This window comes from Protopterus annectens, chromosome 17.part0, assembly GCF_019279795.1.
Source record: "Protopterus annectens isolate FY-2018-M chromosome 17.part0, PAN1.0, whole genome shotgun sequence".
Taxonomy (NCBI): domain Eukaryota; kingdom Metazoa; phylum Chordata; order Ceratodontiformes; family Protopteridae; genus Protopterus; species Protopterus annectens.
Window position 1 is genome coordinate 826829814 of NC_056751.1, and position 25021 is coordinate 826854834.

The following is a 25021-nucleotide window of genomic DNA, read 5'->3' on the forward strand; positions in this document are numbered from 1 at the left end:
TATACCAAAAAAATTGACATTGTAAAACTTTTGTAGACAAGTAAGACTTAAGTAAGCACCTGCATTTACAAAGACAAAACATATGCCACAATGAGAAAGCCACTGCAGAAATTACGATGTGGACAAAAAAAGTTAATTTCACAGTTTAGCAAATGGTGCAGGAATACAGCAACAGACACTGCCTGATGAAGAGCAGCTTTGATGTGATCTAACAGCAAAATACTCTGCCAGGACAATGACTAAGAAAAGAAAAGGAGTTCGTCTTCATGCAAATATTTTTAAAGACCTTACTGCATGGGAAGGACTATGGAGCTCTGACGACACACAGGTGGGTCTTTGTATTTTTTTTTTTTCTCAACAGAATCCCAAATACGGTCATACTTGCATCAATTGGGAGAGGGAAACTGCAGAAAACTACTGCTAGTATGTAGCAGTCTTGACATCAGCTTTTTACTGGCAGGGGCAAGTGCTACCACGGTAACAGAGCTGGTTTTCAAAAGCAAAAGAAAAAAGTACAGTAAGGCACTGTACTGTTTCAGTAACAGTTGAGTTACCAGTTTAACACTGCATAACACTGAAATGCTCGTGGCTTGTAGCGAGATCATGAAATAGGGAAAAAAGTGCAGAAATGTTAAGCATCACTGCAATGCTTGGGATTTGTAGTGAGATCGTGAAATAGGGAAGAAGAGTGCAGAAATGTCTAGCATTTCTGAAATGTTTCCCATTGTGCTCCTTTTAAAGTCTCCCTGCATGACCACTTCTTGGATGGCAAAAGCTGGTATCTGCATCCTGGCGTCAGACCAGACTGACATGAGAGTAGTGGTGGTAGTCGGAAGTAGGCCTAGGACTGGGGTGACCGCCTGAGGAGTTAGGCCAGTGGATGTCAGTGTAGCAGTCACCAATCCTGGAGGCATGCGAAAGTGTCTCACCACGGTCTTTGGCATACTTGAGGTTGCAGTATTTTTCTGTGGTCTCCAGACCTCTATTTTTATCTTTTCACTTTTAAGGGATCACCCCGGTAGCCAGAGTGATTGTGTGACCTGCAGACGTTGAAGGTTATGGTAAGTAGCAGACAACGGTGATGCCATATTTGCTGCAAGTACTTCAACCCTATGTTGAATAAGAAATTCTGCATGAAACCTACCACAACAGGAGCAGTTTCAGACATCGTGCTGAGGCCTCAAGTAAAACAAGTGAAATGTTTTATGCAAGGTTTGCTTCCCCACAGAACAGTTACAACTTTCTTTGAACATTAGAGGAGGAATTTGACCAACAGGATACTTACGTCTGGAAGCAGTGCGACAGTGTGTAACAAAGTATATCAAACAGCACAGCTAGAAAACGACCAAACATGGCATCAGATGCCCAACAGCTTGGGATAATGCTAAGACACTGGAAAAATCAGGCCTGTTGCTGGCTTCTACACGGCAGGAAGCCAATGATTAGTACTGCAACACTGACTATGGAGAGTACCATTTGCTGATAACACACAAGGGCCTTTTGCAGGGGGAGCGTTAGATGGTTGGACACTGTAAAAAGGCTCTAACCGCATTTTTACCTTGCTAGTCACTACAAAGACATGCCTGAGGCGAATACACTAAGGAAAAAATACCAATTTTGAATGTTTTAAGTTCCAGGTGGCTTTTGAACTAAAGACACTGCTGCAAAAAATTAAGTTATGTAGTTTACTAACAAATGTTCTGCAGTCTATGCTCTCAAAGGCTCTGGCCATATAAACACTTCCTGTCAAATGCCCCTTCTCCACCACAGCCTTAGGTTAAACAAGGTGCCAGGTACAACAGCTGCAAAGATGCCTCACTGACACCAGAATCCTTGCGCCTGGGGGGGGGGGCCTAGCTCCAAAGCAGTGTCCTGAGTATCCCAAACCACCTTTGATGAGTGTACTTTACTGAGGAACAGTCTGATTACAACAGCCTTGGATGAAATGATTATTTACGAAATGGTACTTCAATATACTCTGATGGGTTGCTAGCTAAAAATGGCAGACTGGGAATAATTTGGAAATCATGCTCCACACCCAGGAAAAAAAAACATGGAACTCCTAATGTACTACTTGTTTTGTACATGTAAAGATCTGAATAAGATGCCCGGTGACACTGTACAGTGGTTAAGGCTTGTCCTTAAAATCTACAATACAATTCACTCCAAAAACAGTAATATGAAAGAAAATCTCCAGCAAGGTACTTATCCAGCAAATTAGCTTCATGCTGACTAGGACTGTAACAGAGTGGCCCACTCACTGAAATGCACTAAAGATCTGAATAAGATGCCCGGTGACACTGTACAGTGAACACCCTGATGGGGAGGGAGTCTACGGGGTCTGGAGGACAAGGCGAAAGTTTTGTATTCAGACTAGCCATTGGACTTCTGCTGACAGGAATACCAGTAAGTATTTCAACAGCTGATTATGATCAGTGCAGCACTAAACCAGAAAGCAAAGAAAGAAAACAAAGCCCTTTTGACATTTGCAGAGGTGACAAAAAAAAAAAAAAAAAAGAAAAAAAAAAGTGCTCACTCAACTCAAGCACAATGTCCAGACCTCAAGGCTGTGAAATAAGCATGACCCTAGGAGCATGGATGAGGCCCTGCCTATTATTAAGATAGTGATAAGCAAAGATGCGAGTCAGTTTGGGGGATACTAACAGTAGGTGCCTTCACCTGCTGCCATTTTCCAGGTAGAAACAGTTCAGGGGGCTCTCCCTGGAGGTGGACATGTAGTTCTCATTGTGTTCCTCTCCAAGGCAGAGTAGAAAATGCCACTGATATGGATATGGCACAAGTAATTATGCTTAAGCACTGTGGACCTTTCCATGAGCCAAACATGGACCAAGATGTGAATTCAATATAGTTAGGTGGACACTATGAGCAGCATGAGAATACACGCTACCTCCAAAGTATGAGTTTCAAAGAAAAGGAATCAGGAAAGAAACAAATGAAGACAATACGAGACTAATGAGGAGGATTCCAAGATGTCAAACCTCACTTTCACAATCATTCATAGTATAAAAAAAAATCAGTTACCTTTTTACACATGCTGTAAATCATTTCTAAGTACTTTGTATCAGACAGCAATGTATCTGTATCCACCGTTACATAATTATGCAAAAGAGGCATCATATCTGCAAAAAGGAAAGGAAATTTAAAAAAAAAACTCAATGTTTTAAAATAGAAGTACTAAACACCATCTACAAAACTTAAGTGACTTCCTAACACTGCTTTACTCTTGGACTAAATATACTCAAACAAATGCTCCAAAATACAGCAAGATATCTATAAAATATGCAGTAAGCGGAAACGTTGTGGCCTGTACTGTTCACAAGTTATCACACTAAAACTTCCCATATAATGAATGGATGCAAACAAATCAAAGCTTTTCTCAAGACAGTACAGTGATAATTAAGCAAATGTTCCGTTTTTGCACATACTTTTAGTGTAAAGCACTTGTCTGTCATCAGTGTTGTAAAATAGTGTTCAAATGTAATACAAGACAGTGCAGGTTTTGGCTTTTTAGGTGCTGCAACACAATTATATTTTGCCAGCAAACTATTAGAATAATTTTTGCCACATGTGCAGGGCAGTTCTGCCCATGTATACCATCCCCGATTAGTAAGATAACCCTAATACTGTCCAGATGGATTGCCCTTACACATGATATTGACAATGTCTGCATGCTCCGTCACAGAGGGTATAGTGCACACACTTGTGGGACAAGGTAGATATAGCTGTTTCAATTAAATTACAACTGTAGTTTGCTCAAATGATGCTACCTTTATTTTGGATCTGTATTGAAACTAAAATGCAGCATAACTGGTCTAAATATGTGCCCTGCAGTATATTGTATTTATAGCACTGGAATTTTCACACAAACTCCAGCTGTAAACAATGCTGAGTGCTGCTTAGAATTAATCCGGCTCCGTATAACACTAAAATAATACCTTTCACAAGTATGGATATAGCGCTTCTATGCTTCACTGATTCTCAGCAAAATAAGGCTTCAGCAGGACAAAAACCAACCTCAAATATTCAGTTAGTTGAGACAAACAAAAATGCAATTTCTGCAGAGTCTAGACTTTTGAACCCCCACATCTCCTTATTTGTATTTGCTAATACGTTTACATGACTGCAGTGAGAAAAAAAGACAAAAAATACTTAGAATCATTGCAGCAATCAGATGGAACCTTCTGTAACAGTGAAATAATAGGGTAATTAAACATGAAGGGATAGAAACTGGTGACAATGGAGAGCAGTGGACTTCAGTAAAGTGTCTGCCTGCTGCTTACAATGTTACAGCAGTACAGACGTTTGACAGCTCTACATTTCTGCCATAACATTCCTAGCTTTAACATAGCAATGTACAGGAATTTCTACTTTTATAAGAGAAGCCAGTTTTTTTGTAGCTCTGTCAAGTAAATGCAAGTAAAATACATTATACAAAAAGTGTTGTTCTTCGCAACAGCAGCAGAGTTGGACAATACTGATTTTAGAGCTGGTGTTTCTTCCAAATGCTTTAATAATAGTAAAAGAGGCAAAAAAAATGATATTCCTCATATTTGCCCCATCTCTTGCAATCCTTTTTGGTTTGATGATAAATCACTAAGGGTAGTATACTACTGGTCAGCAACGCAGATATTAGCATTTCATACGTGTTGTTGCTCAGAAAATATACGTTAATGCAAAACATTTTGTGCTAGTAACTAATTAATGAATTGCTGTATTATTTAAAAACACTTATTACTTTACCATCTTATTTCGTGATGCAAGAGAAACCAGCATCTGGATTATTGACTGTGACTTGACTGGACCAGCAATCTTCATTATTGCCTAGAAATGTTTGTGTTTAGGCCGGTTCTGTTTACAACAATTGTAAATCAGTAGACTGGTAATAGGGCATAGGGTAGAAGTAGGCTGATAATCCTTCAGCTCATTAGAAGTGCGTTTGCCAAAGGCTACATTTTTGGCATATGAGATTAGACCAGACTGATGCAGAGGCATACTTTTTGAAAGGGTTACAGAGGGCCTACCTGCAATTGCTTCTTGACTTGCTGATGAATGCTTGTTATGTGCAGTAATTATCACCTGTGTCTGAGCATGCATAACTTTGCACGTCATTATCACAGTGAAGTTACAATATAGCACCGAGTCATTATCACTTTTCAGGCAAAACTCTCAGCAGCTGTCACTGTTATTCACATAAGAAGTCGTTATCACATTGATAAATGCACAAGTCAGAATTTTGGGTTTTTCTCTACTTGCAACCCCCCCCCCCCCCCCCAATTCCAAGAAATGTAACTAATGTATGAGGCAAAATCTGGGCATCCTGTGAAAATCCAGACATTTGAGAGTTATGACAGGTATTCTTAATTTTTTTCTTTTTAACTTACAAAGTTGCTAGAATAGCAGGATTTGTCATACAACGTAAGAAGGATATGAATATACATGTTATTTAGTGCCTGGAGTCCTCTGATTTGCCTTTTGTGTGTATGTGGAGGAATATATTTTACATTTATATTTCTGTAACCCTACCTTTACAGTTAGTTGACAGGAGGAATACTGGGTTGCTATCCTCCCATTCTGTAGCTAGAAGTGGTCCACTCTGCAATTGCTTGAAGTAGCCTCAAGTTGCTTTTCCAATGGCCTGTCTGTTGAATGTTAGAGGCCATCCTGACCTATTGGTGCGCATGGTTCCACAACAGTACAGACCAGCTTTCTTTCTGAAATTGGTGCGCCTTGTTTGCTGTACCATATACAAGATTCAGGCATGCTGAATCTAGCTTTGTTTGTATAACTTGAGCACTAATCCAGGCCATCTTTCTTGGAGGTTTCCCTGCACTCTTGGAGAAGGTTCCCTGCACCCTAGTGGCAGGAGTGTGCAGTTAGAACTTGTCTGATTGAAGACTGCTGGAACAGGGCTCAGTTTTAATTGGGTTAATTGGGTAATTTGCTTTATCTGTTTGCTGGTTTTCTATTGTTATATAAAAAAACAATTGCACTTTATTCATCTGCTTTTACTGTACTTGTGTTTCTTCCTACTTTATTGCATTTATTCTGCTGCATTTATTACTGCTTGTTAGTAGCCTGATTAAATTGCAACTGTTATTCTAAGCCTTTGGGTGAAGCACTTGGGCTCCAGACCAGTTGTTTTACATTAAGAAGGTGTGGTCTGCACTCTTGTGGGAGGAGAGGGTAGATTCTGCCCTTCTGAGCTGGGAGTTTCTGGTTAAAGGCTTATTGCGCCTGCTTATTTGAACTGTTTCTTTCTGAAATTGGTACGCCTTGTTTGCTGTAGCACAGACTAAATTTGGGCCTGCTGAATCTAGCTTTGTTTGCATAACTTGAGCACTAATCCAGACCATCTTTTTTTGGAGAAGGATCCGCTGCACCCTAGTGGCAGGACTGTGGAGTTAGAACTTGTCTGATGGAAGACTGCTGGAACGGGGCTCAATTTTGAGCTTTTTATTGGTAAATTTGTTTAAATTGGTTTTCTCATTTGCTACCATAAACAAACAAACAAAAAAAAACACTTTATGCATCGCCACTTAGCTAGGGTCAACTATTCCTGGCGCCACAAAGTCTGCTCTTCAAATTTCCCCTTTGAACTAGACATTTTTTTAGTTTTAGCACTCAAATCTGTTTCCTTGAGCTCAGCACTTGTTCAGAACTCGTAAGCACTAAAGCTACAATGTTTCTGCTTCTGTACTAATTAATGTTTATATTTTTTCTGCATCTCATTGGAGCTTTTCTCCCCGGGCCTCCACTGAAAATGGGCTCTTTTAGGCCCAGTGGACTTATCCAACAAATGCAATAAATAAATAAACTTTCCTCACTTGTTGAGGAAAACAGTTTTTAGTACTTCATAAATAAGCACCTATACAGGCATGTCTAAGGGTCAGCTCCTGGGTGCTTTCTCCTGTCTACCTAATGAATCTGGGCATCTTGGGGCAATGCAGCAATTGCCTCATGTACACAGAAAACCCTCACCTCCTACCACCCAACACTACAAACTGTGAGAGATGCACTTATATAGCCAAAGTGGAAGCAAAGCTCTCTTCACCCAAAACTGGACTAGACAGTCAAGCGGAGAAGGTAAATACTTGCACAACACCTCACTCATCACATAGTCCCTCAAAACCTACACCACTAAAACACACACATAGCAAAACAAAATACACACCTACATTCGCAGAGGCTTTCAATAAAAATCTGCTTAAGCAACAGAGAGAGTACAGTTGTGTACACTTAACATAAATGTTCGAGTGTATTTACTGCTGCAGTCAATACATTTGGGTAATCTGCTGACAAGTCGGCCTGATTAACAAAGACTTGGGTCCTGCGTCAGTTGCTGTTCCTTCTTTCATGACGTCAGGTCGTCGGGGTGTAAAACATGCAGCAGACGCCATTACATCAGTTTTTCTTGCCCCAGATGTCAGGTGCCCCCCAAACGGGGAGCAAATAAAATTAAAAACACAAAATATACCTCCAATCCAAAAAGCAAATACACCAAAACGGCTTTTAAGCATAGTGAAAGTAGAGGTATAGCTAGAGAAAAATAGGGGGCTGTAGGGAGGGTAGCCAGGACTGCAACAGTGAATACACTCGAACATCTACATTTATGGTAAGTGTACACAACTGTACTATGTTCTTCGTGTTTTACTAATTCAGTCATTACATTTGGGTAGATTCCCAAAGCTAATGTTGGGTGGAGGGAATTATACAGCATTAGGACCAGCTATAAGGCTCTGCAGGACAGCAGTGGCAAAGCCAGCTCTGGATTTAGAGAAAATTGGCAAATGATGACTGGTGAAAGTATGTACAGAACTCCAGGCAGCAGCTTCTTGGATGTCCCTGGTAGGAACGTCCCTGAGAAAGGCTGTGGAGGTAGATGCAGCCCTGGTTGAATGGGGTCTGATGCCCTGTGGGATAGGTTTTCCATGGCGCATATAGCAGAAATGAATACAATGGCTTATCCATTTGGAAATGGTTTGAATTGAAACAGCCTTTCCCTCTGCCCCCCTGCAGCAAATGCCACCAGCTGTTCAGATATTTTGAGATTTTGTCCTGTTTAAGTAAAATCTAAGTTGCCTGTTTACATCCAGTGAATGCAGAATCCGCTCTCCCTTGTTCTGTGGATTGGGAAAGAAAGTTGGCAAATGAATGGTCTGATTAAGAGCCACACTAGATACCACCTTACGTATGAAGAATGGAATGGTCCTGAGAGATGCCCTGTCTGCATGAAAAATGATGAAAGGCTCCACTGCCATAAGAGCTTGTAATTCGTAAATCCCTCTAGCTGAAGTGACTGCTAAAAGGAAAGCTGTTTTCCAGGAGAGAAATTTCAAGTCTGCAGTAGCAGCCGGCTCGAAAGGAGGGACAGTGAGCTTTTCCAATACAAAATTGAGGTCCCAGGCAGGGGTTGGAGCCCTCCTGGGTGGTCTTACGTTTTTGGCCCCTCTGAGATGCTGCTTTAGCAGAGGATGAGAGAAGAGGGGAGGTTTCTGTGTTGTAATGAGCTGAAATGGCCAAGGCATGGATTTTTATGGAAAAGGACAGGCCCTTGTGAAGCATTTCAGTTAAGTATTGTAAAAATCTGAGGAATGTTGGGCACTGCTGTGCTTATCCCTTGAGACTGATTCCAGGGACAGAATCTTTTCCATTTATCAGCATAAGATTTTCTAGTACTAGGCCTTCTCTCCTCCAAAATGACATCCATCACAGGTTTGCTGATGGATGCTAAGGGTGAATTCAGGTGATTAGCCACGCTGCAAGACTCAAAGTTTGGACTCGAGTGTGCAGAATTTGGTTGTTCTGCTGAGACAGTAAGGTGTCTGAGGCAGGTGCCACAGTGGAAGGTGTGACACATTGTGCAGGAGTGGGTACCAGTGTTGGCGAGGCCAGTCTGGGGCAATCAAAATCATTTTTGGTTTGTCCTGTGACTTTTAGTAGAACTTTGGAGAGCAGAGGCAGAGGGGGAAAGGCGTAGACTGATAGGTTTTTCCAGCTGAATGATAGAGCATCCACTTTCCAGACCTTTTTGTGATGAGTTCTTGTGCAAAATTTGTCCAACTGATAGTTCCGGGGTGATGAAAAAAGATCCATGTCTGGGCTCCCCATTTGCGTGTCAACATGTTGAAAATCCGTGGTTCGCTTCCATTCGTATGGGTCCATGAGATTTCTGCTTAGTTCGTCTGCCAGAGTATTCAGCTTTCCTGGCAGGAATTGAGCTTGTAGTTGTACTTGATAGGTCAAGGCAGTGTTCCACAATGCCATGGCTAGTCTGCAAAGGGGGTAGGAGTGTGTACCCCCCCCCCTGCTTGTTTATGTACCACATAACTGTGGTGTTGTCTGTCTATCATTAATTGTCCTGGATGAAGGTAGTCCTTGTAGGCTGTCCATGCATTCTGTACAGCTAGCATTTCTTTTTGATTGATATGAAGGTGCACTTGGGCTCCATTTGCCCTGAATGCACTTCCCTGACAGATGTGCCCCCCCATGCATAGTCTGATGAGTCTGCAGTTAGGGTTTGGGCAGCAGGGGTGGTGTGAATGGCAGCCCCTTGCTTTGGTGGCAGGCATCTGCCCACCATAGGAACTCTAGTTGCAGGCAAGGTGTGATAAGAATCAGTTTCCAGGCTGTGACAATGCTGACTCCATAGACTTTTTAAGTACCACTGAGGTTTCCTCATATGCAGTCTTGCATATGGAATTAGAAGAATGCAGGAGGCCATGAACCCCAAGGCTTGCAGTATTTGCCTTGCAGAAAGCAGAGTTTTTGTGGCCACCTGTTTGAAGTAAGTCACCAAATGAATTTGCTTCTCTGGCGTAAGGAAAGCCATCTGGGCAGTTGTATTCAAGCTTGCACCCAGGAATGTAATTTTTTGAGAGGGTACCAGTTATGATTTCTTTTTGTTTATAGTGTACCCTAGACACATTAGAACCCTTTTTATAAACGCCAGATGTTTTAGAAGAGTGTCCTTGTTTTCTGCCTGAATTAGACAACTGTCCAGGTATGGATATATTTGAATATTTCTTTGCCTGCAAAATGCAATTACTGGAGCTAGGCACTTTATAAAGACCCTGGGCGCAGTAGATAAGCCAAAGGGCAGTGCAGAGAACTGGTAATGCAAGTAGCCTGCTTTGAAGCGGAGGTATCTTCTGCAAGATTCCCTGATTGGGATATGCAGGTAAGCCTCTTAAATCTAGAGTTGCCAACCAGGCATATTTGCCTAGCATAGGAAGTAATTGGTGAAGAGTCAGCATCTTGAATTTTGGAATGTCCAGAAAGGTGTTTAGAGTAGATAAGTCCAGAATTGGATGCCATGATTTGTCTTTTCTGGGTAACAGGAAAAGTCTTGAATAGAAACCTTGTCCCTTTTCCTCTTCTGGTACTGGCTGAATAGCCCCCATGCTCATGAGGGAAAGTACTTGTTTCTGGGCCTCTGCCCACTGATTTGGGGGCAGGTCTGGCCATCCATTTGGAATTGGCAACACATGGAAATGAAATCTGTATCCCTGGGATATTACATTTAAAATCCATTTGTCCTGGGTTATAAGTTGCCAGTTTCCTGCATGAAGAGCCAGTTTCCCCCCCAAAGGGGCAGCTAGATAAGTGCTTGGTAAGTGTAAAGGGAAGTCATTGAGACTGCTTACCATAGGGAGGTGTCTTGTTGTTTCCAGATTTGGAAGAGGAGGCACCCCATCGTTTTGTTCTGAAAGTCACTTGTGACTGAAACTTGGAGCCTTTGGAATGTCTGGGTTTGACTTGAGTGGCTCTCGAAGGAACTGGAAAGGACCAGTTCTTAGTAGGCCAGTGCCTACTAAATCTTGGAGGTTGCACTTGTAAGAAATCTTTCAGCTTGCATAGACTTAGCTTTATCTTCCATCTTTTTTAAAACTTCTTCAGCCTTACTATCAAAGAGACAGTCCTATTGTAAAGGAGCATCCAACAATTTTGCTTTAACATGAGCAGGCAGATTTTGCTCTTTGAGCCAAGCATGCCTTCTTAGCACAGACCCAGTTACAGCAGTCCTGCAAGAGGCCTCTAAAGAATCCAAACCACATTGCAAAGTATATTTTCCAACTTGCTCAGCTGAATGCAATAAATCCTGTAAATCTTTGTTTTCCACACAGTCAGAAATTAACATTTTCTGTTTAAGCAGTCCCACGATATGCTGCTAATATTTTAGCACATGAAATTGAAAGTTTAAAGCCCTGATTGCCAAGGTTGCAGAAGCGTAAACCCTCTTACCCAATCTATCCAGTGCCCTGGAATCTTTATCAGAAGGGGTAGGATTTTTAGCAGTAGAAGCCTTAATGCCCTTCGGAACCGGATTAATGGTTTCAGGATCTGCAACAGGATTTTGAAAAGGAATTTGTGGGAGTCAGGAACCCTGTAGTATCTGTCTGGCTTACAAGGAGCCGGAGGCAGAGAATCAGGAGCCATACTAGATTCTGAAAAATCAACAACAATGTCTAGAACAGGAGGTATAGCCAAAGGCCTATGCTGAGAAAGAAGAAGAAACTCCCCAAGTCTCTCTAGATTCAGAGAACCCCTGACTTTCCCAGTGGAAATGTTCCCTTAAGGTATGTAAAGTTTCCCCCCCAAAAAAAAAATCCTCAGGGGGAGAAGCAGAAGGAATGGAATCTTCTGCATCAGAGTCCTCATAAGTAGGTATAGACAATTCCTGTTCATTAGAAGAGTCAGAAGAAATAGAATCCTGTCCAAAAGATTTGTAATCAATGTCTTGCCTAGGCCTCTTAGAAAGGGGGGGGGGGTTGGCTACCCCTGATTAGAGTAATTAAATCTTAAGCCATTTTGATAATTTGTTTTTTAGGCATAGGGGCCTGCACATGTGGCCCAGGAGTCGGTTTTTAGGCACAGGTTGAGATTTTGGCCTTAGTTTTGAAGATGGCGGTCTAATATACAAATCTGTAGGCCAGAAAATACCCTCAGAAGCCGGTGCCGACACAGCGGCTTTGGACCCATCCAAGGTAGAGACATCTGCGGGTTCCATAACTGAAGCATCTCGCGGCATAACGGACTCCGAATGGGTCTCAGTAGAGGCCTGCGAATCAGAAGTAGTGGGTATCAGGGGCTGTGAAAGCGCCTCAATGAGTACCGGCGAACTGGCGACTGGCTTAGCAGAAGCGTCGGCAGTTTTGGACCTCAACGGCCTGTCTTGTCTTTTTCTTTGCATTTTCTTTAGCTATTCCGGTAGTCTGATTGCTAACCAATGACATTTCTGGATAATTAAAGCGTGAGACAAAATATTTAGAAGCAAAAATGTACAGACATTTGACAGTGCGTTGATTAAATAAAGCACAAAACCGATAGCAACGTACGTGGTGGTCAGGGCCTAGGCAAGGAATACAGTACAAATAAAAATCCTTATGAGGTATTTGCTTCCCACAAATAATGCAATTAACTTTTACTGACATCGGTAAGGAGCAAGAAAAAGTTTCCCCAATGGGGTACTTAGCTTTTTAGTTGAAGACTTCGGATCTGAAACTCGAAAACGAAAATTTCAGGAGTCAGCCGACCGGCACTTGCGAACTGCTTCTGCTTCGGGCACTTGCGCAGCAAGAAAGACTGATGTAATGGCGTTGGCTGCATGTTTTATAACCCTGACGACCTGACGTCGTGGAAGAAGGGACAGCAACCGACGCAGGACCCAAGACTTTGTTAATCAGGCCGACTGAGGGCAACCTGCCAGCAGATTACCCAAATGTAATGACTGCAACAGTGAAACACGAACATCTCCAAAGCACAAACGCATGCAACCTCCACCCCCAACACAACCCAAATGACAGCCCACAAACTCAGTGTGCCACTCCCCACAAGGCATATCAACGTACCCAACACTCTAGTCATAGGTGACTAAGTCAGGCAGACTGATGTTCCACTCACCAGGCAAAACAAGGAGAAAGTTACTGTCAGCTGCCTGTTGGGTGCCAGGATGCGCCACAGAACGCAAGCACTCAGGTCACTCCACAAAAACAAATACGATGCTGTCATTGTCCATGTTGGTGAATGACCTGAGACGTACCTCCCTGGACTACATGAAGAGACATGGAGGAGCTCTCTGATCTTGTAGCCCAGGCAGGTATGACTCTAGCTCTGAGTAGCATCCTGCCATCACCCAGAATGATACCACAGTACAAGGACAAAATGATTGGCTTCAACAATTGGCTAAGCTTCTGGTGTCTTTCTAAGGGGGATCCAGTATCTGTCTGCCTGGGATGACATGATAGACAATGACACTTTGCCAGAGATGGCCTGCACCTATCGCCCTTGGGATTCCAGATACTGGCTAAAGCTCTGCCACCCCTATAGTGCCTTTTTTAGGCAAGGTTCAAATGACATTCACCACCGTAACAGGTACAAGCAAGCAAAATCTGAGGGTAATGCTACTCATTGCTAGAAGTCAAAATGCATTACTCGAGGCACTCCTTAAAATGGAGAACATAGACATCTGTGCAGTGACAGAGACCTGGTTCAAGGCTACAGAGAGCACCCCTGCATTACCAGGCTATAATTCATACCACACCTTTTGGCCAGCTAACCTGGACAAAAACACTAAAGGCGGAGCTGTGTCCATATTCATTAAGGATATCCACACCTCCAGGCTAGTTGCTCAGCATAATGCAACCGAGATTATCCAAGTGCAACTCTGGGCAAGACCGCAATCCAAATTGTAACTTGCTAAAGATCCCCCCACCATGCCCCAGGATTCCCACTGCTCATTTCTCGATACACTGGAAAATATTAGGGTACAACCCAACACCCTAATAATGGGCGATTTCAACTACCCCACTATTAACTGGGAAAACTACTCATGTACCAGCTCTTTTGCTCAATGTTTTCTGGAATTCATAAATTCCAACGCCTTGGATCAACTTATCCACACCCTAACCAGGGTCAGCAATATCCTAGACCTGGTCATTACCAACATGGGTGACCAGTGTTCCACACCAGAGGTCAATTCCTCGTTGGTCAGATCCAACCACAAGCTAATCAGCCTAGACATCCACATCCCGCCCCCACCCCCCATTAGGGAAACCACCATAAAAAAGTTCTCCAAAGCCAACTTCATGCTTCTTAAGATGGCACTGGCAAACTTAATGACACCCATGCAGATGGACAAAAGAGGTACGACTGCTGAATCCTAAACAAACGCACTTTATAAGCACTTACACGAGTGCATGGATCGTGCTATCCCTAACAGAACCATGATGCTTATCCTCCAAAAAAAAAAGGGAAGCAAATCTGGTGGTCCCCTGCCACAAAAACTCTACAACAGAAGAAAAACTGTTGCAAAAAGGAATAAAATCTCATGACTGGAAGAACTCCCTGGTCAGGCTAAGTAAGAAGCTGAGATCCCGCATAAAATCCTCCAGATCTAGTTATGAAAACAAAATCACCACTGATTCTAAAGACAGCCACAAAGCTATAGCTATGTCAAGAATCTCAATGGCAGCACACAGATCTACACTGAGTTACAAGCACAATATATACAGAACCAACTGATATTGCCAACATCCTGGCAGATAGGTTCAGTGCTAACTTAACCCCCCCCCCCTTAAAGGGCCCATCTCTATACAGGAAGAATGCAAAGTTCCTGTAATCACGGCCGCAAGGGTAAAAACCACACTCTGCAAAGCCAAGAACACAGCATCCATGGGACCTGACAACATCCCAGGCTGCATTCTACATGAACTACAGAATTAACTGGCATCACACCTAAGCACCAGGTTCAATCATAGCCTCACCATGGGCTTTGTGCCCACTGAATGGCACACACAGACGGTCATCTCACTCCACAAGGGGGGAGCCACCATGGACCCCAGGAACTACCGCCCCATTAGCCTAACGAGCCTGGTCTGCAAGGCCATGGAACGTGTCATCATGGAACTTCTAAACAAAGACACTGGTAATCTCCAAACTCTGGACCCCACCCCAGTTTGGGTTTGTAAATGGCAGATCATGTCTCCTAAACCTGACTGACTTCTTTGAAGGAGTCACCAAAGCTGTAGACGAGGGTAAGGCGGTTCACACAGCCTATCTAGATCTCGCCAAGGCTTCTGACAACATCCCCCACACTGGAATTATAGATAAACTCACTAAACTAGGTATAAATCCCCATGTCAAAAGATGGGTTTGCCAACTGGCTCACTGACAGAATCCACACTGTGAAAGTAGCGGACTCCAAATCAGACTTCAGACTAGTGACAAGTAGAGTACCACAGGGTTCAGTCCTGGGTTCTCTCCTGTTTGGTATCTACTTTTCTGAAGTACAGGCTAACACAGAAGGTCTTTGGCTAATGAAGTTCGCAGATGACTACAAACTAGGAGCCATATATCAAACTCCTTACTGAGACAGATGCCTGGTGTCAAAGCCATGGCCTCAAGCTCAATGCCTAAAAGTGCATTGTCATCCCCTTTGGTAAAAACTCTGTACCCATGAGCTACCACATAGGTGGTCATCTACTTAAACCGAAAGTGTGTTAAGAGACCTTGGGACACAGGTGGACAGTAATCTCTCCTTTGACAATCACATCACCACAGTAGTCAGGAAATCCTTCTACGTGGCACACATCACAAAAGGTTTCTCATCCAGGAAAAAAAAAAGTGGTCACTGTTCCCCTCTACTCGTCACTCAGACCCATTATACATGTACAACACCCAATTTTGTATGAACCTCAAGACATCTACAACAACTGGAAAGACCGCAGAAATACCTCACAAAGAGGATTATCAGCCTCAAAGAGATGCCCTATGCAGAGTCTCAAACAACTCCAGCTTTACTCCGTCACACATCGCCTACTCAGAGGCAATCTCTGCCTAACACACAAAGCTACGTCAAACCCAGAGCTGTTGGACATGCTCCACTTAAAGAAATCCCAATCCCTCCGAGCTACACGCTCTAAGGACCTAAACCTTGTCACCACAATAAACAGAACATGCTGGAGGTATAGATTCCTGTCCCAGAAACTTCCCATACTCTGGAACAAACTACCTATCTATATCAAACAAATGTCATTAGCACTCCAAGAAAAATATTGATTGGATGGGAAATAGGAAATTCACCCAAGGGATCACCTCTGTAGCTCTGCTCGACAGGGGCACAGGAAAATAACTGAGTGGCGAAAGCCAAGGTACCTTTTTGGCTAGGCTTGTAGAAGTCCTAGGGCCGATAGCCTAGTACCTACCTATGAACCTGGGCAGTCTACAGCACACACAGGAGAAAGCGTGATGGAACCAAGGCATCGGTGCCATGTCCCCAGTTGTAAACATGTACAACACTTATATGAATGGGGTGGACAGAGCAGATCAGCTCAGGACACAGTATCCCACTGCCAGAAAGGCCTGCAAATGGTGGCTGTACTTGTTCTGGTTCTTGGGGGATGTGGCCATTGTCAATGCTTTCATTATATTCCATGAAAGTAACTGCCACCAGCAACTGTCACGCTCTGGACGTGCTATTCCAGCAACACAGTTACACTTCCGAAGGAACCAAAGCTTGCATCTACTTGCCAGTTACACGAAGAGGAAAAGATGCACCGAGACTACTGTCCCAGAGGCTATTAGCAGATATGACCATGAATCTCACGTTCTGATGAAATGGTGTAAATCAAGATGTAAAAACTGTGCCAGCAAGGGTAAACGTGCTGAGCCATGATGGGGTGCCCAACTTGCAAGGTCAACATGTGTGCCAAATGCTTTGGCGAGCACCATGGTCATAAATTTCTAGTGGGTTACTGATGTCAGGAATGGCACAAGCTGCGATGCACAAGACAAACCAAGATGTGTATGCATAGGGAACTGGAGACATTGAAGTGTGCCTGCTGACTATTGTGTGCGTCAATGGGTGTTGCACCTAAACATCAAGCACCTTAGGACCCTCCTGGATGGCAGTGGGGAACTTGGAGACTCTTCAGCACAGTTCCAGTGCCATGCTTTCCTGGACATGCATGGTTTTCAAGGGTGCCACTCTGATGGCTTTTGTGTGTGATGTACCCTTTCACTCCCCCCTCCTTTGACTCCTTATGTCAACTGCCGAAAGGACAAATGTAAATGGAAAAGGCAGAGGTAAAGCAGAGTGCCTTACCCTGCTTTTTCCGCTTACATGTGCCCTTTCAGTGCCCCATTGTCAGTTACTGGCCAAGCCCTTATGCACCAAGGTCAGGAAGGTCCCTCTTCAGACTTCTGTGCCAACTGCTCGTGTTGCTGTACGCTTCAGAGGGGGCATACCCAGCCACCATGGATCTTATAATCCACCTGGATCGCAGTTGGGAACTTTTAGACTCTTCAGCTCAGTCCCATGGTGCTGCTGTCCTAGGTAAGCATGGCATCGGGGTGCCAGTGTGATGCAATGTTTCCCTCTGGGATAGGACACATGCAGAAAGACAAAGCCTGGATCAGTCTTGGTCTTTACACATGTTGTCTTGCTGTAACTCTCCCCTCAGTCTCCCTCCCTTCAGGTGTAGCAAACGTATGTAGGTCAGGGCAAGAAGTTTTACATTAGCTCCCCCCTTTCAGTCCTTGTGGCCATTGCCAAAAGGACACGTGTAAATGGAAAAGGCAGAGTGCTGGCATTGCATGCAATCGGGAGTAATTGCTGCTACCAGAAGTCTGAGTGGGTAGCCAGCAACGGCATGGGACACTTCTGATGCCCACGAGCTGAAACACCATGCCTGTCCTCGGCATACTAGTGGAGTGGTGGTGTTATCATGGGTGGTAGGTATGTACCTCTGCAGCGTCTGCACCATTTATGTACTTTATAAAAAGAATAATGCCCCTGTCGATAAGAGTGAAGATATGGATGGTCTAACCAGGTAATGCATTACGATATATCTACATCTCTCTCTCTCTATATATATCTCTCTCTATATATATCTATGTCTATCTACATCTATATAACTATATATATCTATATCTATATATATCTATATACGTCTTCCAATACATCTGTCAAACATCAGTAGTAATCTGAATTTTCTTTCCTGTGCAGGTTCGTCCACCTTCTGACACTGACATGGCTTCAGGAGCAGAAGAACGACAAGTGAGAGTGTGGGTATGCGGCCATTACTACATTCACTGAGCTGCCAGCCAGACCTCCATATACCTGAAAACCACTACAACTTGAGCTTCCCCACATCCAGTGTGAAGGTACAACTTCGCAAGGGAGAACCTGAATGTGCTAAGTAATACCTCATTTTGAAGACAGCATTGCTGGTTCCAACATGGTAAAAGAATTGTGCCTGTATGTTGTACACATGTGCAGATATCAAAGTTTGTTTTGGAGTTAGGTTATGGAAATAATGATTTTTTTCATATTTTGGTAAATAACTTTGCAGGGGAGCATGACAGTGTGCCAAGTAATACCTCATTTTGAAGACAGTGTTGCTCCTTACAACATGGTAAAAGAACTGTCACTGCACTGTACACATGTACAGATAGCAGTTTGTTTAGTCTTGTAGGATTTTGTACACATGTACAGATACCAATTTTAGTCATGTAGGATTATGACAATTATACATTTCCAATACTTCTCATTATGCCCATATCTTTGCAAGGGAGCATGGTGACACAAATGATGCATCATTTTGAAGCAGACAGACGCACAACTTTTACACTATGTAGGCTCTGTTACAGGTGATGACATATTATGCTTTGTTCATCAATTATGAGAAAGGTGTTGATATTTTTTTATCACCCCATACAGTTGCCACTTATCTATCCATCCTACAACTTGAACAAGTACTTAATACTTTGCATAACACTACAGGAGACACATTTTAATTTCCATGAGGAATGAAGAATAAAATGATGCCTACTGCTGATAATCTCCTAAATTTGGACTCTAGACAGTATCCCCAATAAAACAACTGCAAAACGATCTAAACTGCTTCAGCAGCAGGTCCGTCTACAGGTTATCACCTGTACATCTACAGTTATAAGTTTAATTACATAACTGTACTACTTTCATCATATTAATGTGGCTAGATTACCCCTGCGTACTAAATCTGACAGGTGGAGAAATGTCCAGGGGCCCTTGGAGAATGGTCCTAGCAAGCATCTAGAACGCAACCCTTTTCAAAAAGCCATAGATGAAGCCATGGCCCACATACAGCGTCGAGTACAACAGGTACTAGCCTGAGACAACCACTGGGAAATGGTGTGTTCCTTTCTATTTTCACAAGAAATGCACAACTGATCTGAAAGATTTAGTTTTGTCAAGACAGTACCAGAGTACTCTACAAACATCCAATGTATGGAGTATCCTCACCCCCTCCCCTCATTTTGGGTTCAGGAAAGACAAGACGAGGGACAGTTTGGATTAAAGTAAACTCAATATACCAGTTCAGGCTTAAAAGGATTAAAGAAACCCTGTCCCTGTAAAAAATGAGACAAGATCGACAAGAGCCCGCTACTCAGCTTTCTTGCAGATGTCACAGCAATCAGTAACACTATTTTCCTTGCCAAGACCTCACATCAATCAGGTCATCTGTTTCAGAGAAAGCGTTCCCTTGCCAAACAAAGTTAAGAGCTCAAGGAGAGATCACCGATTTGCTTGGAAGCCATTTATGCAAAACCAGTTTTCAAAAACATTTTGACAATACATTGAAAGATCACTCATGGGCAGACATGCTGAAATGGCTGATAAATGACCCCTGATGAAGTAAAAAAAAGGCCATAGGATAGTAACATAAATCTTGTAAAAGTAGATAACTAGCCTTGAATGGGTGCTGGTTATGTTGTTAGCACCAAGTAAAAAGCTTTCCATTTGCAAATAGAGGACTTGTGGTAGCAGGCTTTCTCGTTTCCATTGGTACCTGCTGCATGTCCTCATTAAACAGGTGCCTAAAGGGAATCATCCAGTTAACTGAAATTTGACTGGAGTTTGGACATAACAAAACCTCGTTATTGTGCATGATCCAGTCTGAGGAAGCTTTTGGTAATTCCACCGGACATTTCCAAGAGAGAAAAGGACTACTGCTGCCTGGACTAAAAGGGATTCACCACAATGATCTGAAGTTTCAGAAGCATCCTAAATATTCATGACAACAATGGAAAAGCATACAGTAACATTCCTGTCCAAGGAAATGAAAAGGCAGCTGTCTTCCAGGTCTTCTTCCCTGGAGTTCTGCAGTAGAAACTCACCATCTGATTGTTCACAGGGGAGACAAAAAGGTTCAAACAACTCCCCACAGAGGGGGGTGGGGGTGGGGGTGTCTGCCCTCGTACTGCTAAGCTTGTCTGCCACACATTTTTGCTCTGACAATGTAGGATGCTGGTATAGCGAGACTGTGCTGTGAACCTATATCAAAGGCTAACATGGTTTGTCTGCAGAGGGGGTCCGACCTGGCCCCCCCCTTGCTTGTTGATGTACGACTGTAGTATTGTCTAATAACCTGAAGAGGTCCCAAGGATGAAAGATAACTCAGAATTTAATCCCTTGATCAAGGCAAGCATTATTTTATACTTATGTGCTTGCGTTTGTCCTTAATGGCCCACATGCACTTTTATCCCTCCTAAAACTGCTCCCCAAACAAAGTCTGAACAGTTTGTGGTGACTGCTCTGGAACAGGGAGGGAGAAGGGGAGACCTTGATTTGGGGACATCTGTTGTCTCCTCCATGTGATTTCTCTTCTTACAAACTGGGATCTGAAAACACAAGGGCTGCTGATGCTGGGATCAGAGAGACGTCATATCATTATCTTTCCCATGTGGAGTCTTGCCAGTAGTACCATGAGACTCAGAAGCCATTAAACCCAAAATCCAGAGATATTCCCTTGCAGTGACCAAAGTGGAAAAAAAGTTGTTCTTACAACAACGTTCCATATGAGTTGTCCATCTTCATTTCCATTAATCTGTGGGTATTGGTTCTGATCCTAGAAACTGATGAGCCTTATTTTTACAGCTTGGGTTTTCTGACTTGAGCTCTTCCCTATGCTCATAATGCTCGGCTCCCCCAATGTACTTCAGATAGTGTTTTCCAGAAAAAGCACAGCACAAACATTTAGACTAGAGAAATTACACACTTCTATAAACTAAACAATCAGGAGCTCGACATACGGGACAGCATTTATTTGGACATTCAACCAGGCTTCCCAAAGACTTGGATGGGAGGGTGGTGGGTAGGAAGGTTAATGGAAGTGAAGATGGACAACACAGATGGAACATAATGGTAAGAACATAACTTCTGTCCTCCATTTCATTAACCTGTGGGACAGAGTCCCCAGCCAGTAAGATCCAGGGCTGCCCCTCATGAAAGGATATTCCGAAGAACAGCAGAGCCAAAAGCACTTCTACTCCCTGGACAAGATGTCCAATATGTAATGCGCAATAAACGTGTGGGGATTAGACCAAGTAGCTGCAATGCAAAAGTCTTCAAAAGAAACTCTCGACCAAAAGGCCTGAGAAGTAGCTATGGACCTTGTGGAGTGCACCTTAATTTGTTCTAGTAAGGGAATGTTTTTGTAACAGTAAAAAAATGTAATAGTTTTTCAACCATCTAGCCAGTGAGACTTTGGTAATAAAATTTACATATTTTTGCTACTGAAAGAACTGAACAACTGATAAGACTTCCTAAAGGGCTCGGTTCTGTGTAAAACAAAAGCAGCAGTCTATGATCAAGCAAATGGAGAGTATATTCGTCTTTATTTTTGATAAATGGGGAAAAATGACAAGATAGGACTGATTAATGTTCCCCACCTTGAATTAAAAATTGAAGGTAACTTTCCCTGTTAAAAAAAAAAAAAAAAAACAAAAACAAAAAAAAAACAAATATGGACATTTTGAAGAAAGGGCTTGAAGTTCAGACACTTCTTGCATACATGATGGCTACTAGAAAAAAGTTACCAAAGAAAAGAATTTCAAATTCACAGCAGCTACAGGCTCAAAGGGCAGGTGGACCAAAGCTTGGAAAACCATCATTTAATCCCAAGGTGGAGTAGGATCTTTCAGTGGAGGCCAGAGCACGAAAGCGCCCTTACGGAATGCTTTACAAAGTTTAGAAGCAAGGGATAAGGAATCCAAGCCAATGAGAAAATTGGATATAGCTGCTAACTGGACTGACGGTGGAATAAAGAAAAGTTGTGTAAAATATTACTGTAACAGAAGTCCTTTTCTTCCATGTTGCAGTATTCTGCTTACGGGTTTACTCTAGTCTCACGTACGTAAGTACGGCCAGTATCCAAAAGCTTTCAGTCCCTCCAAGGTGTGAGACTTCTGATGTGGCCGAGAGTACATGGGTCATAAAGGTGACATCAGCACGCACCAGACCTCAGAACAGAAAGCCCAGTCGGAGCCAGTCCTAATAAGGGCAATGCCATACCATTGCCATCCAGATAGGGAACTCGGTTGACAGGAGGGTGGGAAGGAAAACTGCAACACAGAAGAGGACATCTACGCTTATGGTTAAGATATTACACAACTTTTCTATGTCCTTCTATTCCCCTGTTGGAGTATTCTGCATATGGGTGAGTGCCAAATCTCACTGAGATTGCGGTGGTGATCTAGTGGAAGACTCCAGGAATCCATGAAGGATAGCCATAGTGGACCCTGCCCTGGATCTAGAGATATGGTCAAGTTTGCAGTGTTTGGGGAAGGTGTGGACCGAAGACAAAGTAGCAGCCTCCACGATAGTACAGGTATCCCTTGAAGAAGGCATCTGAAGAGGCCATAGCTCTAGTGGAATGAGCTATAACTGTACCCTGCAGAGACTTAACATGGAATTGGTAGTAGAAGACTGCCTTCAAGATCCAAGTATAAATAGTCTGCTTGGACACTTCCTTCCCAGGGTTCAAAGGGTGAAAGGATACAAAACGTTGGTCAGCCTGTCTGATAGACTTGGTGTTGTGCAGCTAGAATCTGATTTGCCTTTGCACATCTAGGGAATGCAGCACACTCTCACCCATCTTTCCCAAACCCACAGGGAGACTAAGTGTATGGCCTGATTGAGGGATAGGTCATTGACTACCTTGCGCATAAAGGACAGGTTTATCCTGACAGTAACCCTGTCATTATGGAAATAGAGGAAGGGAGGAATAGCCATAAGGGCTTGGAGTTCAGACACTTCTGGCTGAGGTTAGGGCCACTAACAGAACAGTTTTCCAAGTACAATGCTTTAGCGAAGCTTCACCTGCTGGCTCAAAGGGCGAGTGCTTAAGCTTTTCGAGCAAGCAGTTAATGTCCCAAGGAGGAAGAGAAAGTTTCCTGGGGGGCCGGAGGAAAAGTACCTCTTTAAGGAAGAGTTTGGAAGGAAGTCTGGATGCTAATGGGGGATCAAGAGGCAGGCATGCAGAAATCGCAGACAGATGGGCTTTGATGGATGAATAAGCCAATCCAGACTGCAGTAGCTCACACAAACAGGACAGCACTAGAAGGGGTTCGCTAAGAAGTGGGTCCAGCATTAAAGAACATTAGTGATGTTTCTACTTTTAAAAAAATGATTTTCTTGTATTTGGTTTCCTGGCCTCCTGCAGAACATTGAGCACGTCCTCACTGTAAAGGTATCTGAAGGGGATCAGAATTTTATTAGCCACAGGGTTAGGTGTAGAAGCTGCTGTGGGTGATTTAGTGACCTCTTATGCTGTGTGAGAAGGTCCACCCTGGGGGGTAACTTGTGACCATTGCCTTAGACAAATGTAGGAATAAGGGGAACCAGTGCTGTCTGGGCCAGTAGGGAGTCACCAACAATATTTTTGGATTGTCCTGCTGTATTTTCAAGCAGGACCTTCTGAATGAGTGGGAAGGGGGGAATGCATATAGCTATTTCCACTTCCAGGAAATTTAGAAAGCATCTGCTGCAAGTGCCTGTGGTTATGGTGTCCTGGTGCAGAAGGCAGGAAGTTGCCTTTTGATGGTGGAGGCAAACAGGTCTATTTGAGGCATACCCCACCTGTGGACCAGATCCAGGAAGACAACTCTGTGAAGCATCCATTTGTGGTTGTTGGTGCTGGTTCTGCTCAAATAATCTGCCTGTGAGTAGTGGAGAGAGAGAGAACATAGGCCATCTTCAGGGTTAATCCCTGTGAGGTGACCAATTCCAAAACTAAAAGGGCAAGTCTGCAGAGCAGGTAGGACTTGGAACCTTCCTGTTTGTTGGTATGCCACAGTACAGTGGGGTGGTCTGTGTATATCAGAAGTGGTCCCTGTTGCAGGAAAGGAAGAAATGTCTGGAAGGCTAGGACTGCCCTCATCTCTCTAGCACCAAAGTGTTCTGATTTGAAGTGATTTGGCCACAGACCCCGCACCGTATGGTGGCAGAGGGTTGCTCCCCACGCCAGGTCTGAGGCGTCTGTGTGCATGACCTGAGAGGGTTGAAGTGGATGGACAGGAAGGCCTGGATTGTGCCAACCACCACATTATTTCCTTTTTAGGCAGGGTAGCAGGGGTACAAAGTGCTCCAGAGGATGGCTGTGTTGCTTCCAGATTGACTGAAGGTACCATTGTAGCTTTATCCAGTGCAGTCTTGATAAAAGAAGCATGGGCATGGTTAGCTACCATGTAGCCCAGAGGTTTGAGGTACTGTCTTGCACTCTCTATGGAGTGAAGGACCAGGTGGAGATGTTCTGTCAATGAACTCACTTTTAAGTAGGGGTAGGTATGCCTCCATGAGATCTGATCGGATCCTGCACCCAAGGAATAAAATGTCTTGGGTTGGCTGAAGATGAGATTTTGGGATATTTATCTGAAATCCTAGTGATTGAAGGAGGGTCACCACAAAGTGGATGCGCCCTTGGAGGGTTTCTAGGCTGGCAGCCTGGATCAACATGTCGCCCAGATAAGGGAATATCAGTATTCTCTTTGACCTGCAGTAAGCCAACATATGTGCCAAGCATTTGGTAAAGACTCTGGGTGTGGTGGACAGTCCAAGGGGAAAGGCAGAGATCTGCAAGTGAGAGGAAGCCACCACGAATCTCAAGCATTCCCTGTGGGTGGAATTGATCAGGATGTGGAGATTAGCATCCTTTACATCTAATGTAGCCAGGAAACCCCC

General features: G+C 43.5%; 1 protein-coding gene across 1 annotated transcript in view; it reads right to left on the reverse strand.

The window, feature by feature from the left end:
* IPO7 (importin 7) overlaps positions 1–25021 on the reverse strand; it is a 2167557-nt gene that overhangs the window by 177040 nt on the left and 1965496 nt on the right. Inside the window, exon 16 of the mRNA XM_044059282.1 lies at positions 3043–3195. Within this exon, the coding sequence (XP_043915217.1) occupies positions 3043–3195 (153 nt within the window). The remainder of the gene's footprint in view (positions 1–3042; positions 3196–25021) is intronic.